Genomic DNA, 19,877 nt, shown 5'->3' on the forward strand with positions numbered 1-19,877 from the left:
ATCTGTTGTCATCTTGAATTTCATTTAATTCCCAATTGGCTCAATACTATCAATAAATAAATAACTGTGCGTTAGTACAAATTGGTACAAATGACATTTAGAGCCAAACAACAGCATAGTAGTCTGCATTTCCTGAAGCAAATGGAGACTACTGTGAGCAGCAAAATATCTCTGATGGAGAGGGATTACAGCTTTTGTCCAAAGCATCATTTTTGCAGGGCTGCTGCACAAAGATATTTTGGTAAGCTGTACAGCTAAAAGTCTAAGCCAATGGGGCTGTTTCCTGTAGTCAAACGCTTGCTTCAGCCAGCAAACGTGAAGAAGTAGTGTAACAACTCCATGACTAATAAAGTGAAATGACAGAATGTGTGCAAGAGTCAGATTTTGTATCAACAGCAACAAACCATAATATAAATGCGAGAATATAGTTGATATATGTAATTATTAATCAATTAACAGACTTTTCATTTCATTATGTGTATATTATAATTGTACAGTTACCATTTCTGTTAAAAAATGTAAGTTAGTTAGTACTGAGGAGACTCGTGTGAAAGATGAGTGAATGTAAATGGAAACTGCGAGTATAAATTGATAGTATGGACGTTTGAATGTTAAACATGTATTTTCCAGGACATCAACAGAATATTTCCTGAAAAATCTGTCCTGACAGAGTCCATACTATCAATTTAGGTTCTCTTTGTGAAATATAACGCCATGAAATACTCATAATGTTTGCATCTATCACAGGAAAAGGAAATGGAGAAACAGAGGCTCCTGTACCAACAGTCCAGACTGCATAACCGTGGCGCTGCAGAGATGGTTCTGCAAATGATCAGTGCCTGCAAAGGTAGTCTTGCTCCGTAGCTTTTATCAACACCTTTTGCCTGCAAACCTGCCTGCACTGTGTTTATGCCTTCCTATTTTCTGTAGGCGAGACTGGCCCAATGGTGTCTACAACCCTCAAGCTGGGTATTTCTATCCTTAATGGTGGAAACTGTGAGGTTCAGCGGGTATGTGGACACAAACAAACCATTTACATTATATTCTATTGAATTTAAGTTTAATTTAAAGGAACACTTTTTATGAATTACTTCCTCTTTCTTGTCAGAAAATGTTGGAGTACTTGAAGGACAAAAAGGACGTAGGCTTTTTTTTAAGTGTCCAGGCATTAATGCAGACTTGCTGGTCAGTTTTCAATTAATTACTTTTGATAAGAAAGTAACTTTGGCGTGTATAATATAGCAGAGTGGGGAGTGTGGCAGAATAAACGTCTTTATATTCTTTGCAGTGTCCTGGATCTGAATGCCTTTGAGAGGCAGAACAAGGCAGAGGGCCTGGGCATGGTATCAGAGGAAGGCACTAGTAAGTCTCCATAATGTTCTTTTTTGCCTCACCTTTTCACACCCAACATCTGTAAGGGAAGCATCACATTGCATCCAGTGTTTAACCTAATCATTTAATAGATTATCTGCATATTATTATAGATTATCTGCATCATCCAAAGGTACAGATTATATTGCTGAATATACCTACCTCACCCACCTGATAACACAACAATGCATCTCTGACGATGGAATATAAATGAAGATGGTATGGCAAGGAAGTAAATATATTCAAAGCTGAAGTTATTTACAGAAACAATTCAACTCAAACATAAGTTAGTATCAAATTATACCATTACCAGGTGAATTAATGAATGAACATTTATTCATCAAATCATCTTCTTTTAAAGGCTGTCCAACTGAGACATTACTGTTCAAATTTTTAATTTAATTGAATGTTTAGTTTCCTAACATGAAGTATTATTAACAATTCAATGTAAGGAATTGAAATTTAACTTAGTTTAGTTCAGGTTTTTACCTTTGTATGTCTAGTAGTTTGACATGCATAATGGACTTCACCTAATTCTTGAGGTTAATTTGAAATTCTTCCTGAATGAATTTGCCATGGAATGTTGTTAATCTCCCCCTCCTCATCTCTTAGTCCTCTTCTGTTGTCAACACACTGATCCTCTCTCCCTTCCCCACGATCACTGCCACCTCTCCCTTGTCCCTCCTTTCATGGTCCTCAGACTTGAACCTAGATCGGGGTAAATCATGTTTCTCTCCATCTGCCTTTCTGTTCTCTCATTCCTCTTTTTCTCCCCTGTCCCTCTTGCTCCATCACTTCTTTCTCTAACATTGAAGTTCTTCCAAGAGAGGATTGGATGCCTCTGTCCATCTTTCACGTTCATAGCTGTTGCCCTTCATCACATGTCTTGTTCATTTCAAAATGCTGTGAATGGAATCTGGTCTTTTCTGTTCATGAAAAACTACTAAATCTGCGAGTGAAACATTAGAGTTCCTCATTTCTCAACCCTAATAACTTCTTGCACATTTTTTAGTCACATGATTTATTGAGATGTGACTATCTTTTGTTATCTTGAAATATGGTCACAAGTGTTGTAACTTAAAAGTCCAGGGTCTAGGATTTAGATCGAGATCGATTAGCACAAATATTCCTAATCATGTTTTCATTAGTATACATTCTCCTGTAATCTTGAATTGTTGTGTATTTGAGCTTAGAATGAATCTTTGCTATCTACATAGGAAGCTGATCCTCTTCCACAGAGCCCGCCATGTTTAACCTGTCTTTCTATAGTAGCCCAGAACAGACTCACCAAGAGGCCACTGCCAGCATGACCTTACATACTTGGAAAGGGTGCAAGAAGGGAGGTGCATTCAGTTGGTTACAATCTGCTACCTCACCAGTAGTTATCACTAAGTCCTATGCATAGGCCTTTAAACTTAATAACTAATGCACATAATGTTTGAAACCACTAGGTATACAGGACACAGGTTAGAAAGAATATTCCTAGAACTTTGAGTGTAGAAACTCTTCACCTCACAAGATGAAATGGATACATCGCACATCCAAGCACAAGTCATTAGCTCAGAGCTTATCAAACTGTAATTTTCCTATGACTAAAGAATGTGTGGTCCCCTTCTCTGATGTACTCTATTATGAGTTGGATTCCCTTCGGCATTTTGATGGACAATGTCCCAACCTCTCTGACATTTAACTCTGCTGCATTAGAGCAACTTTGGTATGTGCTGCATGAGCCTGTGCTGTGGTTGTGTATTAATTGCAGCCAGTGATGGACTGGGAGCTAAAAAACAACCCCAAAAGAAAATCAAGTAATTATATATATATATAAAAATAATAATAATAATAATAATGGTATAAAATAAAATCATAACTCATCTAATGATAGTATATTAGTATAACAGTATACATTTTTAAAGTGGTGTAGTAGTTTTATAAATGGAATGACAGACTTAAAAATCCCAAATTTTCTCTTGTGTACTCATTAAGCTGTTTATTTAATTTATAAAACAAGGTCAAAGGTCAATTGATCATCAACTAGAAAACTCCAGCATAAAACTCCAGATAATCAGTTCACCCCTGACTATTGCAATGACTTAACTTTATTTCTGTGTTTCTATCTGTACAGCAGTGCATTATTACTGTCTGCTCAGTTTATACATGTTGGTAATGTGACTGTATGTCTGTTTGTTACCATGTCAGGTGTTCGCTGCAACTCGTTTTCACATCAAGTGTATGCATGTGATTCTGATGTCTCATGTTGTTTGATTTTTGTGAGATTGTATGTCAGACCACAATCACATGTATTTCTTCAATTAATATTTATACAATATAATTTATTCTAACAAGTGACACTCGGTCAGAGAGGTGGTTATTGCAGTGACTGATACTAAAATTAATTTAGAGATGATGGTAAGTCGAGAGAATAATATAATTTATTATCCTCAAACTACTTATACTCAGGTGAACTGTAATTACAGTACTGTATGGAATTTTATCATAATGTGTAGTCTGATCTGAGCTTTAATGTAGCACTTAGATTCATTTTATCTATTTGTTTTTTTTTTTTTTAGATGAGAAAGTGATGGCAGATGATGAGTTTACCTGTGACCTGTTCCGTTTCTTGCAGCTGCTTTGTGAAGGTCACAACAATGGTGAGAAACAAAAGTAATATTGAATTCATACCAGTCATAAATTCCATTGAAAGCAAACTCTGTCAATTGTAAATGTTGATTTTTGCTCCAGATTTTCAGAACTACTTACGGACACAGACAGGCAGCACAACTACCATCAACATCATCATCTGTACTGTAGATTACCTTCTCCGACTCCAGGTGCAGTTTGACAGTAACTCAGTCCGGAGATGCATGTAGTTTATCTTAAGAAAATATAATAATATTATAATGTAAAATTATAATAATCATGTCCAAAACTCTATGTGTAATTGGATGTGCTATTGAATGTGTAGCAGGTTGATTGTGCACATCCAAATTTACCTTCAGTTTTTAGCCATCTAATGGTTCCCAAATGCTCTGATTCAGACCCCTTTTGTAAAGTATTTTTTACTGATTAAGAAGATATTCTTTACACTAATAAAACTCTTGTTTCAACCATAATGTATATTCACAGTATGGTACAGAAATACTCTACTTTCCTCTCTTTTTTTCCCACTCAAGGAGTCGATCAGTGACTTCTACTGGTATTACTCTGGCAAGGACGTCATCGATGACCCAGGCAAAAAGAATTTCTCCAAAGCTATGACAGTGGCAAAACAGATCTTCAACAGTCTAACTGAATATATTCAGGTAGAACTTGAACAAACCATGCATTTCATGCAGGTCGGTTGTTTGTTTGATCATGTGTGACCTACCAACTCTCTCTTCAGGGGCCATGTACTGGCAACCAGCAGTCTCTGGCTCACAGCAGGCTATGGGATGCTATTGTCGGGTTTCTTCACGTCTTTGCCCACATGATGATGAAGCTGGCACAGGTACGCACATATAATTTCATAAACTCCCATCACATCCAAATGGAAATTATTGATTTGCCATTGGCACAAAGTCAATTTTATCTCAGGTCACCAGGTGTATACTTCGCAGAATGTATAGTAAAAGGTGTTTGAACTTTTAAAGAAATTTTTCCCCATCTGTAGATTGGTGCTCATTTTATGTTTCATTTTGGATTCCAGTGGTTATATTTATGGGTATCTGAAGTAATGGAAAATTTTGCACTTACTTAGAGTCACCCCATTATTATCAAGCACTAAGAAAGATTTTTGTGGAGTTCACCTCTACTGGGTACATAACATACAATGGCTCCTTACATGTGTGTGATAAAAACCTATAGTCATCTATTAAATAAAAAGCTTCCAAGCCTATAGTGAACAAGCTTGAAATGTTTTTATTTCATAGATGTCAAGACTCTGCCCACATTATCCATTAATGGATATGATAACATTTAGTGTAAAGTGACAAGTATTTCCACTATTTGTAACTCAAAATTGGGCTTTATTTTTTAGTGGTCATCTTTTCCACAAAAGGTATTTTAACATGTCAAGTTAGGAATGTCATGACACTGTCATGCCTTTCAGGGAAACTTAAATAGTTTAGATTCATTGTTAATATTGTTTAGCCTGGAAGTCAGCCAGCTGTTAAAACACAATACTTCTCATATCCTTATAAGAACTGAGCCTGGTTATGCCAGGCAAAATAGTATCGCTTGCTACAGTACTTTTCTTTCTGTGTCAAGTCAGATTGTCTACACTTTAAAATAAATAAAAAAAACTTCAACATGTATTTTATGCATTTTATGAAACACACATTATCAAACAACCCTTTCTAGACTTTTCTATACAATTTGCATTTTGTGCGTTAAATATACACAAATAATTATTAAAATTTAAAATGCATTAACAAATCAACCTGATTGAAACTGTCGAATCACGTTGATTTTGAACTACAGGGTGCAACTTGTTCTACAGGTGCTGCAAATGAAAGGTCAAAATACTGTGAGGGAACTCACACGACTTTTCTGCACTCTATAGTGCAATCATCCTCTGTGGATGACTGATGCTAATAACGCACCTTTATTATTAGCACAGTATTTGCATGCATAACCCTTTTAATCATACGTTCGCGATAAGAGACGAGCCATAATTACATCCATAAATTCCCAGTTTAATGTACTCTAACACATATGATGCGGCTAACAAAAAAAAATCATTTCCTGTGTGCTGCTAATGCGGCATTATATTTTAGACATAGTAGAGCGGTTAACAAGTGATATTTAGTGAGTAAATTCATACATTGTTTTACTGAAAGGAAAGTCTTGTCATCCACAATTATATACTTGAAAATGTAATAATGTTTTAACTGTTTAACAACTGAATAATTTATTATTTAAACTGTCTTCCACATGATCTATGCAGGGTAAAGTATGTATCCATTTTATTTATTTATTTATTGATGTGATATTGTGTTTACTAGTTTTTATTTTATTCAGTGTTGGTTTCTCTTATCAGGTTGTTTTGTACTCACCTACTTTTAAAGATGAGGTTTGGAACACCTGATTTAAAATGTCACAGTTAGAGTTTTTATTTAGAGAGAACTATAAGAGCTAGAAGACTTAGTGACAGCCGGTAATCCTTTAGAGATGCTGTGCTTAATATCTTCCTCAACAAAGCTCCTAAAGGGTAGAAGTTCAGATTTAAACAGCCGTTACTTTAGCACCTTATTCAGTCCTTGAAGTCACATATGTCTCCAAGTCATCTGACCAAATTAAGAAATTATTTATGGACAGCCATATTGTCTCAAGAGGCTTTATTTTAGAGTAGCTATAGTACATGATGTCAGTTCTGAAAAGACAGTTAACTGCTTTCATTATCTGTATTCAGTAAAATGTGATACAATAACCGATCTAAATACATTTTATATGCCATACATATGACATAGCCTATTTTCATCTATAAAAATGATTATTTTTTCAACATATAGATTATCTAAACCTTTCCCCACACCTGTTCATGCATGTTGGACCATTTTATATCCTCCTCATCCTGTCATTATATCCTCCTGATTAAAAAGTATTGTGCCTCGTCCAAGCAATCACCAGTCTTCTCCTATGCAGCATTAGAAGTTTAGACCGTACAGACAGTAAGAACAAGCAGGTGACTACAAAACTTCCTGAGAGAGAGACTGACTTTTAACATCCACTGTATACACTACACACTTTAATATGAAATTATTTGGTGTTACATTTTAATGTGACATCCACTTTGTGTGCACACATTTAACAGAGACACAGATTCTGTTGCAGTCATTTATTCATTTGTGGTGTGTTGTTTTTGTGGCATCTGTGTTGCTTGAATTAACATAACATTAATAACATGTTTTATATGTATAGTATATAGAAGCTTCAGCTATTAATGCTAATACACACTGTCATGAAGATTCAGTCAATATCCAAAAATCCATCATGACATTAAGCTAGGACTATGCTTTACATCAAAAAATATTATAATAAATAAATAAATAAATAAATAAATTACAAAAATGTTGAAAGCACAGTAAAGCTGGGACAGATATTTTCTCTCAGCGGCATGAAGTTTTGATTCATTAACGTCTTTTCGCAGCACTATCTTTGTTGTGAATGTGATTGTATGCAAAACACAGTATTTTGAATGTACACTACATATTATAACAATTGGGTTGACACGTTTCATTTGAGTTTTCAACTTCACCAGTGACTATTGTGCCACTATAAAACTTGATCTGTCTCTCTAGTGTTTTAAATAATCTGATGTCATCACTGTAAGGTCTTTTACATCTTCTCATGGTAGGACTCCAGCCAGATTGGTCTGCTGAAGGAGCTTCTTGACCTACAGAAAGACATGGTGGTTATGTTGCTTTCACTACTAGAGGGTAAAATTGAACTTTGATTGTTGTAGTTTTCAACAGTTTTCATCTGTTTATCCTTTTCAGAACCTTTTATTTTAATTTTGTTTTATTCAGGAAACGTGGTTAATGGCACCATTGCCCGCCAGATGGTAGACATGTTGGTAGAGTCCTCTAGCAATGTGGAGATGATACTCAAGTTCTTTGACATGTTCCTTAAACTGAAAGACATTGTGGCTTCAGATGCTTTCCGTGATTACGTCACGGATCCTCGAGGGCTGATCTCTAAGAAGGACTTCCAGAAGGCCATGGATAGTCAGAAACAGTACTCCCCTTCTGAGATCCAGTTTCTTTTGTCCTGCTCGGAAGCTGATGAGAATGACATGATCAACTATGAGGAGTTTGCCAGTCGCTTTCAGGAACCTGCCAAAGACATCGGCTTCAACATCGCCGTGTTGCTCACTAACTTGTCTGAACACGTCCCACATGACACCAGGCTACAAAACTTCCTGGAACAAGCAGAAAGTGTGCTGAACTATTTCCGTCCATTCCTGGGCCGTATTGAAATAATGGGTGCCAGCAGAAAGATTGAACGCATCTACTTTGAGATCAGTGAAGTAAACCGCAGACAGTGGGAGATGCCACAAGTACGAGAGTCCAAACGACAGTTTATCTTCGATGTTGTCAACGAGGGCGGTGAATCTGAGAAAATGGAAATGTTTGTCAACTTCTGTGAGGACACCATTTTTGAGATGAACATAGCCTCACAAATTTCAGAGCAAGAGGAAGAGGAGAAGGGAGAAGAAGATGACGAAGTAGATGAAGGTGGAGGTGAAGGAGGTCCAGGTGGGGGAGCAAGCGGAGGAGATGAGGACATTAACGGGGAGGAAGGGCAGCCTGAATCAGCCTCTGCCTTTGCAGAGTTTATAAACAGCATGGTAGGCTTCCTCGGCATTTTCACATTCCGTAATCTTCGCAGACAGTATCGCAGAGTGAGGAGGATGACATTCAAAGAGATTGTAGTTGCTCTGTCCACATTTGTCTGGACCATCCTTATGAGTATACTGCACTTTATTTACAATGTGTGCAAAGGCTTCTTTATGATCATCTGGCAAACATTGTTCGGAGGTGGCTTGGTGGAGGGAGCTAAAAATATCACAGTGACTGAGATTCTGGCAAGCATGCCAGATCCAACGCAAGATGATGTACATGGAGACGGACCAGGGGAACAGAGGGCAGGGGAAGAACAAGACACTGGAGGGGTTACAGACACTGGCGAGACTGGGAGTGGAGAAGAAGAAGAGGAGGATAGCCAGGAAAAAGAGGGTGGGAGGATACCAGGTATTGATGCTCCAGGTGGACTTGGAGACATGGGTGTAGAGGCACCCGTTGAACCTCCAACTCCTGAAGGAACTCCCATAACAAAGAGAAAAATGGTGAATTTTTTCCCCTTTTTTTATCCAGACAGCAAATTTATCAAGACAGTAGATGTTTTTTTTATTATTTATTTATTTTATTACAGCCCCCCGAAGAGGCTGATACTAGCCAGAAACCACCTGAACCTGTTCCTGTAGAGGAACCTCCTCCAGAGCCTGAAAAGGCTGAGTAAGAGTCTTGATTTGTTTTCTTGTTTACATTAAATAGCTCTCATCATGTCTTCTCTTTATCACATTTGTATTTGCATAGACTTTTGAGGCTTGTCTAGTCGAGATGGACGACATTCTTGACACACCATGATTTTGATGTTGGTGAATGCTAATGTATAACAATAACCCTACTGTGTTTGGTTTTCAGTGTTGAATCTGGAGAGAAAGCAGAGAAGGAATCCCAGAGCAAAGAGCACGAAGAGACTCGTGAACCAAGGAAATCAGTGGCAAAAAAAGAAAAGAAGCTGAAAAGGAGAGGTTTTCAAATCTGGACAGAGCTGGAAACCCAAAGAAATAAATTTATGGTGAAGTACTCTATGGCATTTATTTCCTAACAGCTTATTGAACTAACTGATTAGCTAGCTTTTTAGTGTCACTCTACACCTTCACAAATCAGCTGAAAAATATTCATTTGATATTCTTCTTTAGAACTACCTCTCCAGAAACTTCTACAACCTGCGTTTTCTGGCTCTGTTCCTGGCATTTGCCCTGAACTTCATTCTGCTGTTCTACAAGGTAAAGTCTTTGTAAAATGTGTTTGAACAATTAGTCAGTGTTAACCTGGTGGTGTATTATTTTGTTGTTTGTATTGTATTTGACCATTTGTATTCTGTTAAGTTCCACTGTACTGAGTTGTTTTGTCTGTTTAGGTGTCTGAAATCCCGCCTGAGGGCGATGACATGGGAGGGTCTGAACTGTCCGAAGGAAGCGGACTGTTTGAAGGCTCCGGATTGTTTGAAGGCTCAGGGGAAGAACCTGAGGGGTCTGGCATGAATGAAGAAGGAGATGAGGATGAGGAAGATGTTCAAGTTTATTTCTATTTAGAGGAAAGCACTGGATACATGCAACCCACCATGGCCTTCATTGCCATACTGCACACAGTTATTTCATTCATCTGTATCATAGGCTATAACTGTCTGAAGGTAAATAACTTTGTCGATTTTGTGCTTTTTTTCACATTTATCCCAGTACATTAAAAAAAATGCATTATGCAGTATTCCATTAACATGTAGTGAACAGCGGTAAACAGCATTTCCAATTGTCTCGATCAGATTCCACTGGTGATCTTTAAAAGGGAAAAAGAACTTGCAAGAAAGCTGGAGTTTGATGGCCTCTACATCACTGAGCAGCCTGAGGATGATGACATTAAGGGACAGTGGGACAGACTGGTTCTGAATACACCGTATGTGGATAATGAAAACAGTTTTCTCCTAACAGATGCTTTGAAATAATATTTTAAGATGAGTAGGCTTTTCTTAATGTAATTAATGAATCATTTCCCTTTTCTTCGCAGCTCTTTCCCAAACAACTATTGGGATAAATTTGTCAAACGAAAGGTGAGTTAGGTTTAATTTTGATGGTTTTATAATGGACGTATTAGAGCACTTTAATGTGTAACATATTGTTAATGTCCAGGTTCTGGATAAATACGGAGACATTTATGGAAGAGAGAGAATTGCTGAACTCCTTGGCGTTGATTTAGCATCCCTGGATGTGAGTCAACAACATGAGAAGAAACAAGAAGAACCAGACAACTCTGTGTTTGCATGGTAAATGTTTAACAGAGATGTACAGTGAGGCGTAGAAGACATTATTCCCCCAAACCAAGGGTATTAACCAATATTTTGTCTTTTAGGGCGACCTCCATTGACATCAAATACCAGATCTGGAAATTTGGTGTTGTGTTCACAGACGGTGTAAGAGCACACATATTTTTTTGAATATTGCAGACTAAATAATACTATATACAGTACTATTACATATGACACCATATCATAATGTACTATACTATACTATACTATACTATACTATACTATACTATACTATACTATGCTACGGTATAATTCACTAAACTATGATATTCTATAATATATGCTATAGTAGACTATACTGTTGTGTTTAGACATAAACAGTTATGTTGTAATATACTAGATACAGTAATATTATACCAAACTAAACTCAAACATCTTCTACTATCTTGTGCAATGCCAAAATACATATTATACAGTACTATGATATATTGTGATACACTACACTGTACCATACCATACTACACAAAACTTGGTATACTTTATCTTTTTGTAGACTTTCCTTTATCTCTGTTGGTACCTGGTGATGTCTTTGCTCGGGCATTACAACAACTTCTTCTTCGCGTGTCACTTGCTGGATATTGCCATGGGTGTCAAGACTCTTCGCACTATCCTGTCCTCTGTCACACACAATGGCAAACAGGCAAGAGCAGAAGGAAACTCAATAGTACTGATGTTGTTTCAGTTTGAATGCGCTAACTGCGTTTCCTTCTTGTCTCTGCTAGCTCATGATGACAGTAGGCTTGCTGGCTGTGGTGGTGTACCTTTACACCGTAGTTGCCTTCAATTTCTTCCGCAAGTTTTACAACAAGAGTGAGGATGAAGATGAACCGGATATGAAATGTGATGACATGATGACTGTACGTCACTACTGATTAAAAGAAAAATGCGCACCGTTTCACGTTCATGCCTATGTCCCTACACAAATGTTCTCTATGTTGCAGTGTTACCTGTTCCACATGTACGTGGGTGTCCGTGCTGGCGGAGGCATTGGAGATGAGATTGAGGATCCTGCTGGAGATGAATATGAGCTTTATCGAGTAGTCTTTGACATAACTTTCTTCTTCTTTGTCATCGTCATTCTATTGGCCATTATTCAGGGTAAAGACTATACAGCATTGTCCTAGAAAAATTCTTGTCAAATGTCACGTATGTCACTGATGGCACACAGTTATCAATGACACAAACTAAAAGTCAGAAAAAAGGAACTAAGCAGAGAATCTTTGGAGACTTAATTGAAATTGATGTCGTAGTTTTTAGATATGTTTGGCAAGGTTTTTGAAACATCTATAATTACAATGTTATTGTATAAATACTATAGGTCTGATCATTGATGCTTTTGGAGAACTCAGAGACCAACAAGAACAGGTCAAGGAAGACATGGAGGTATAATACTTTAAACCTGACTCTTTTATGTAATGTCTCAATTGCGTCATAGCTTTAATCCTCATCACTGATTTTTGTGCAGACAAAATGCTTCATCTGTGGCATTGGAAGTGACTACTTTGATACAACGCCGCATGGCTTTGAGACCCACACTTTCGATGAACACAACCTGGCCAATTACATGTGAGAGTACCTCCACTGTGTTTGGGTGTGGATGTATGTGCATGTTAAAATGAGAAATTACTAACCCTAACCCTCTTTCAGGTTCTTCTTAATGTACCTTATCAACAAGGATGAGACAGAGCACACTGGACAGGTCAGTCTGGAGGCTTGTATTGCTTCTTTTTGAATCAGAGTCCTTTCCATTTCTTGTCTCATGCTGCATAATCTGTTTTAGGAGTCTTATGTGTGGAAGATGTACCAGGAGCGTTGCTGGGACTTCTTCCCTGCTGGAGACTGCTTCAGAAAACAATATGAGGATCAGCTTTCTTAACCAACAAGTACTTTAGATATGCAAACATATTTGGACTTTGAACTGCTACTTGTAGTCGTCATTCTTGATAAAACTCACAACAAATTGATTTTGTGATGAAAAGTGCCAGCACAGCCATTACTAGAAACTTTGGTAATTTACACTCACATCATGTTTGTCAGATGCCAGGAAAAAGAAAGAAACCGCCACTAAGTGAAGACTCCTCTATGAAGTGATATAAATATATTACAGCTTTCATCAATTTAGGGACATTTGGTGTTTCTACGTGTTAGCATGTAACAGAATGTAGTTACCAAGAAGTCAACTTTCCCTTTCTGTCTTTATATATTTAATCAATGTTCATATTCATTCATATTTCTTTAGTGATTATTGTTTCATTGTCACTTTAGCACAACATTTATTTGTCATAGTGAGTATTATTTTCTGTTTTCTTCAGATACTCCAGTTTGATTTGAAATTATTTATAATTATTTTTTGTCAACTTAATGTTTGGTATAGTGAATAAATTGTGTATCGAGATAAATGTGACTGTAATAGGACTATAACTATAAGTTGATCTCATACTAAGCAATAAACTATATGTATGTATGTGATCAGTAGTGACGTGGCTACCTTTTTTATTGTTTTTAACACAAAAGACAATATAAGCGAAAGCTGCAATACAACCCAAAAAGAATGGGGAAACAAGAAAATAATTAAAATAAAGTAGGTTGAATGACTGTAAGCAAAGTACAATAAGGTTCATTTAACAATACTGAACTATTTTTAAGTGTAAGGTTCTTTTTTTGGGGGGGGCACACAACCTTTCAGCTAGCAGTGATTCCCTTTAGACATGAACTCAGTATTTATTTGCTGTCTTCAAATCCTTAAATGTGTGTCCTTCAATTATTGCTCAGGAAATATATATTATCCACTTGTATGATGAAGTATTGACTTAGATTTAGATTGTCAGTGGGCACCTATGCAAAGCCACTTTAGATTTATCTACATTTGAGCTGCATTTATATCCCTGATAGATTTAAATAAGGTTGCAATTTTTACAATTAAATTTCTTTTCAAGTACGTTACAATAAAAATGTTTGTGTTAACTGTCTGGTAGTGTGACTGGATGTCAGCCAGCTAACTATGCATTATTACAAGTGCCTACACGGTGTTATCGTGTTTTCGCAACTGCTGTGAAATTGTTGTAAAAGGAATGCCATAGCGGTTTTCTGGCTGCTGCTGCTGCTGCTGCTGCTGGCTTATTATTTGTGGTGTACATTTACCAACTGATATTAAACAGAAACACTGAAAAGCAGCTGAATCATTCAAAGTCATTTTACACAGTACCTCTGTACACACTGCAGCATTTATGTAAAACATTTCATCACAATCCATTTTCATACTAAACTGCAGCTCTGCGGCGGGTCCCAGCTGACTGGGGATTAAGGCTGAGCATTAAAAGTCGTATTGAGCCTCGTGTGCTTTTCATCCTGATCTCAAACATCTCTCTCGGACGGGATACATCGGCTGTTAACATGAACATCTCGGGGATACATCAAGGGATGCTTAGGATGTATGGTAAGTTGGATCCTCATTACAGATTTGGTGACATTTTTTCAGTGCAACAATGGCTCACATTGAACTATAGTGTAGTGTTGTCGTTCTTTGTAGATTTTATGGTAACTTCCAAATTTCATGTCTGGGTACAATCAGTCTTTTATAAATGCTGATCTTGTTGGTGATTAACATGATAATTGGTGATACGGGTTAAGGCTGTTGAGTCTGACTGAGGAAAAAATAAATTTAATGGTCTACAAAATTGGCAAATTTAGGATTTCTTTTTTTCAATACATGGAGGATATTATTCTTTTCAAAAATACAAAAAAGTTTACTAATGTGCCCTAATATGTGCCCATATGCTACTACAATGTATATAGAATGAGCAGATCCAGGTGCGTGTGTGTGATTGTGCAAGATGATGTGCACTTTAGTCAACATCATGTGATTGGTCAAGGCCCGCAGGCACAGCCTCTTGATCCTCCAACCATATGACCTCCTCTAATCTGCAGGGACGATAGAGAGACACAGTGTTCATTCTTTAATCCACTGCTCCCACCATCGTGATCGCCATGACCATGCCTAACGCTGCCAACATGCTTGTCTGTGGTTATGATTATAACTGTTTCTCACAATCACATCATTTATCCAACATGTCTTGTTGTTTCTGCTTTGCTTCTCTTATCCAGGAGGATTTATTTTCAAACAGTGGAAGAAGAGGTTTCTGCTTCTAACAGCTGAAGGCAGCCTCCTGGTTTGCCATGATGCTTCATCTTCCCCTGATCAGCTGGTACTGCTACAGAGCAGTTGTGAGGCAATTGTGGAAGGCAAGGAGATCCTAGACCTGCCTAAATTACCCTCAGGTGGAGGCAGGGATTGCTGCTTCGCTCTGATCCTCCCCCAGAATAAATACCTGCTGCTGCTGGCTGAAACCACTGCAGAATGCAGGTCTGGTGGTCACTGTGCTTTCTATGCAGACCGCATTTCCTCATTACCAGTCACCATACTACACACATTACAGTGTTGGTGTTAAAGATTCAACATTTTGGGAAATATACCTTTTCACTTAACTGGGAGAAGCCAACAGAGGGTAGCGGGGGTAAAAAGAGAGCAGAGAGCGAAAAGATGAGCATGGAGAAATGACAGACAAGAAGCACTAGGCAGGTTGGTGAAGACAGTCAACACAGATTAGATACATGCAGCTCCAGAAGCAGAGACACATGCAGAGTGTGGACAGAGAGGAAAAAGCATGAACTTGCATCATAGGTGTATCATGGCAAGTCTCTCAGCAGTCTAAAGCTATAGCTTTATAACTAAGGGATGGTTCAAGGTCACTTAAACTAGGCCTTACCACAAGCTTTGTCCAAAAGGAAGGCTTTAAGGCTAATCTTAAAGTAGAATCAAAACTGGGAGCTAATCCCACTTTCCCTTCATGTCTACCTTTTGTGTCGGTCAAACATCTCACGCAACATCAAATCATCAAAAGACATAATTTTATTTTGATGATTTTTGAATGATTTGCATGCAGGTAATAACATAATCACTTCTATCTCATTTTAGTCAGTGGCTGAATGTGCTGAAAAAGGTGAAAAAGGTAAGCTAAGAATCGGTCATTTTATTATTATTGAACTAATTCTTCTGGAAAGTGTGTATATGGTACAAGCCAAAGAGTCTTCAATATTTGTAGCCTTGATCTACAGTAATGCAAACAACAGTGGTAACAAGTGTATTATTATTTTACTGTCTACTCTCTTGATTTAATGTTGCCACAGTAACTTGCCAATCAGCTCCACACTGCTCTCTACATTATCTGCTGGATAGTCTTAAGTTTTGAGTTGTTCAGGAGCTACTGATTAACAGTTATTATATGTGGTAAATAGTTGTTGTGGAAGGCAATCAACATTCACTATGACGAAAAACATGGACATGATAAGAATAATCATCACTGGATGTAAAATCATTAAAACCCTTTATGGTTAGTTTACTACACATATTTAGAAGGAATTTTAATTCATTGTTAATTCTTGGCAAACACATAGTTTTCTTATTCTTATTTTATTTTCCATAGAGTCTCTCTTCACCTTTAAGTCCTTGCAAACGGCATATGGTGCTGCCACCATGCATTACTCTCAGAGATCTGGTGCCTGAACAAATCCTAGACAAAGAACCACCAAATCCATCTGTCAGTGACACAGACTCATCCACACAAGGGCCTATGATCTGTGCTTCCCCAAGGGAGAAAGGTGAGCTTATTTTATTATTTTTAAATAAATTACAAGGATAATATGTTCTGCTCAAGCTGAGTTGCTTTAAAATGTTTAATTTTTGAAACCCCACTCACTCCAACAGTTAGGAATTCTCCCCGCACAACGTATTACAAAGGAGGTGCACCCTCAATAGGGTGCCTGCGTCATGGCACTATCAGTAATGCCCAAGCAATGAGGGCAGTTTATCTGCTGATGGGAGGGGCTGCTGCTACCTCCGCCATGGGTTACCTGGGCGCATGCTCGCCTGCTAATCTGGAAGTCAAAACTCCTGACATGCCACTCAGCACAGATTTCTCTGGTGTGGGACCAGCAGGAGCATACCACACGGACAGCCCTGCACTCAACTCCCCTCATTTTAACAGCTTCGACTTTGAAGTGGCAGACTCTGATTTTGATGCTTTTGATTGTGGTGGATTTACTTTCTAAAACTTGGAGATTGTTGGATGTATATGGGCAGCTTTAAGGCTGCTGAAAAAATAACCTGTTGTCTCCGACTGATTTATCAAAACCAGCTTTCAGTTCAGGATGTTTTATTGGGGTTGCTATAAATGTCAGTCAGTACTTTAAACCTGCATTAATATATTTCATTAAGTGTAAACAGAAGATTTCCATATCACTATGTAAATACAAGGGATTGGCAGATTTGGCTGATATTTCTTAGATTTATCTCTATGAGCAGCCCCTGAGGATTAGGGTTAGGTTTTCATTGTCGTTTATTGTTGTTATTATATGGAGATTATAGCAGCTGTAAAATTACAGACACCATACAGAGAAACAAAAATGTGCATTGTTGTGGTTGTTTTTGAACATATATATATATTCTAATATGGATGATACAATTCCACACATTGTCTATCTGAAATATGCAGTAATCTCATTCATAGACATCTTGTATGTTGTGCAGTATATATGTTTCTGGGAACGTCACACAGATGTTAATGGGAGACTGGAAACATCTCTGTAGCATTTCTGTGCAATGTTTTAGTATTATACATGTTTTGCAATCTTAAATGTACTAAATAGATTGTTATTTGATTTTTCATGTGTTTAACTTGTGACCATGAACAAATTAGCTCCTCTTATGTTGTTGTTTTTTTTAAAAAGTTTTTTTTTACACCCTGGTTTTCTCTTTAGATCTTTGTCAGATAAAAGGCATATATTTGTTTGTAATAATTTTGAGTTATGAATAAAACTGATGTGTGGAAATATGTTTTACCACTATATATGTTTATGTTAAATCAATTAATAATAACCTGTTCTTCATGCAGTGGCCTTTAGTGGAACAAGGTATTGAATGGAACCATAACTGGGAACAGGTGACATTACTTGGGTTTGGCAGTCAGGTGAATTGCAGACAGAAGGACAGTCAGAGAACATCTGGTTGATGGTTGGGTTGAGACAAGACATGGAAGTGAGTATTCTCGTGTGTCTCTGTTTCCTGCTTCAAGAGTAAATACTTGAAGCAGGAAACAGATACACACAAAATATGGCCCCATCTTCCCCTTATTGAGATGAGTGAGATAATTGCATATTATGCAATATCTACCACAATGAGTGAAAACTGTCTTTGAGACTTAAAGTGGCAACTTTTACTTAAGGAGTGCACTTACATACTGTAAGTATGTACTGCTGGTAGTTTGGAGGGTTGCACCATACAGTGTAATTAATAATTATATCCATGTTCATTAAATCTTGTGTCCTGTCCTGTATATTTAAACTTGTATTTAGTATGTTTCTACACCGTTTTGTCTTTTTTATGTTCACTCAGTCCTTAAATTACAATTATCTCTGGCCCTACGATAGACCTGTCCAGGGTGTACCCCGCCTCTCGCCCCGATGACAGCTGGGATAGGCTCCAGCACCCCCCTCGACCCTTCACAGGAAAAAGCTGTTACAGAAGATGAATGAATGAATGAATGAAAGAATGAATATTTACCTCTGTTATTATTGTATTATTGTAAATTGTTGTATAATTATGGACGCATAGCAGATATAAATGCAGTCAAAGTCCTGTAGCCATATCACGAGCTTCACCCAGCATATCCATGCATGCTGCAGCACTCACTCAAATATTTTAATGAATTGGAAGAATGCAAAGAAATACAAAAAACAAATACTGCAACCAAGCACACAAAAACAGTCCATGACCATTACTAGGTTCCATAACTTGTGTTTAGTGGGAGTGGTAAAATAAATATCATGTATGAGTCAGCGATGTCCTTTTAGCCTATAACAAAGACACTTGAGGTTTTGACACCATGAGTCTGCAAACAAGTCTTATACAAACAACTATATGACACGTTTAGAAACAGATCAAACTCGAAAAACAGCTAAGATGCTCAAGGACTTTTAGAACCAGTAACCGTGAGGAGCTGAAAGTGATACAGAGGGACCTGAAGGCAAAGATCAGACAGGCTAAGGAGTCATACAGGCGGAAGCTGGAGGGGAAACTCCAGCAGAACAATGTGAGGGAGGTATGGAGAGGCATGCGAAACATCACTGGTTTCAAACCAGCTGGAAGTGGAGCAGAGGGAGGCGTGGACAGGGCTGTTTTTCAACAGATTTGACACAGTGGACCCCACCCAACCCCCCACAGACCCCTTTGTGAGCTGCCCATCATCAACACCAACGATGGCATCACCATACCCTCCTCTACCTCGCAGCTCTCCTGCTCCTATTGATGGCCCTGCTCCCCCCACCAAGGACAACAACGACGACCTGCTTCACAGCTGACCAGGTGAGGAGACGGCTGAGGACACTCCATGTAGGAAAGGCTGCAGGCCCGGATGGCGTCTGTCCCAGAGTGCTTAGGGCCTGTGCCAACCAGCTATATGGAGTCTTTCAACTAGTCTTCAACATGAGCCTGAGTCTACAGAGGGTACCTGCCCCTTTGCATGCTGGGGCAGCAGGCTGCGAGTGGCATACGCAAATAGACTCAACAAACTGATCCGCAAGGCCAGTGATGTTGTAGGGGTGAAGCTGGACTCTTTGAACACATTGTCAGAGAGGAGGATGTTGGCAAGAGTGGACACCATCTTGGACAACTCATCTCATCCACTTCACAACACACTGGCCAGTCTTAGGAGTACCTTTAGTAACAGACTCATCCTACCCAAATGCACCACAGAACGCCACAGGAGGTCATTCCTGCCTGTGGCCATGAAACTTTATAACTCCTCCCGCTGAGTGTTGGTCACTCT

General features: G+C 38.1%; 1 protein-coding gene across 1 annotated transcript in view; it reads left to right on the plus strand.

Annotated features, from left to right (window-relative positions):
• LOC311502713 (ryanodine receptor 1-like) overlaps nucleotides 1–13,772 on the plus strand; it is a 44,457-nt gene extending 30,685 nt beyond the window's left edge. The window contains exons 82-107 of the mRNA XM_084565056.1: nucleotides 748–847; nucleotides 931–1,010; nucleotides 1,109–1,185; nucleotides 1,289–1,362; nucleotides 2,072–2,089; nucleotides 3,939–4,019; nucleotides 4,111–4,199; nucleotides 4,542–4,670; nucleotides 4,751–4,855; nucleotides 7,703–7,784; nucleotides 7,875–9,193; nucleotides 9,280–9,362; nucleotides 9,552–9,708; nucleotides 9,833–9,919; nucleotides 10,054–10,326; nucleotides 10,456–10,586; nucleotides 10,698–10,740; nucleotides 10,820–10,953; nucleotides 11,040–11,100; nucleotides 11,489–11,635; nucleotides 11,718–11,852; nucleotides 11,937–12,093; nucleotides 12,314–12,378; nucleotides 12,461–12,561; nucleotides 12,643–12,694; nucleotides 12,776–13,772. Of these exons, the coding sequence (XP_084421182.1) occupies nucleotides 748–847; nucleotides 931–1,010; nucleotides 1,109–1,185; nucleotides 1,289–1,362; nucleotides 2,072–2,089; nucleotides 3,939–4,019; nucleotides 4,111–4,199; nucleotides 4,542–4,670; nucleotides 4,751–4,855; nucleotides 7,703–7,784; nucleotides 7,875–9,193; nucleotides 9,280–9,362; nucleotides 9,552–9,708; nucleotides 9,833–9,919; nucleotides 10,054–10,326; nucleotides 10,456–10,586; nucleotides 10,698–10,740; nucleotides 10,820–10,953; nucleotides 11,040–11,100; nucleotides 11,489–11,635; nucleotides 11,718–11,852; nucleotides 11,937–12,093; nucleotides 12,314–12,378; nucleotides 12,461–12,561; nucleotides 12,643–12,694; nucleotides 12,776–12,871 (3,876 nt within the window). The 3' untranslated portion in view covers nucleotides 12,872–13,772. The remainder of the gene's footprint in view (nucleotides 1–747; nucleotides 848–930; nucleotides 1,011–1,108; nucleotides 1,186–1,288; nucleotides 1,363–2,071; nucleotides 2,090–3,938; nucleotides 4,020–4,110; nucleotides 4,200–4,541; nucleotides 4,671–4,750; nucleotides 4,856–7,702; nucleotides 7,785–7,874; nucleotides 9,194–9,279; nucleotides 9,363–9,551; nucleotides 9,709–9,832; nucleotides 9,920–10,053; nucleotides 10,327–10,455; nucleotides 10,587–10,697; nucleotides 10,741–10,819; nucleotides 10,954–11,039; nucleotides 11,101–11,488; nucleotides 11,636–11,717; nucleotides 11,853–11,936; nucleotides 12,094–12,313; nucleotides 12,379–12,460; nucleotides 12,562–12,642; nucleotides 12,695–12,775) is intronic.
• Nucleotides 13,773–19,877: the final 6,105 nt, after the last annotated feature.

Source organism: Chelon labrosus, assembly GCF_963514085.1.
Source record: "Chelon labrosus genome assembly, chromosome: 17".
Taxonomy (NCBI): Eukaryota; Metazoa; Chordata; class Actinopteri; order Mugiliformes; family Mugilidae; genus Chelon; species Chelon labrosus.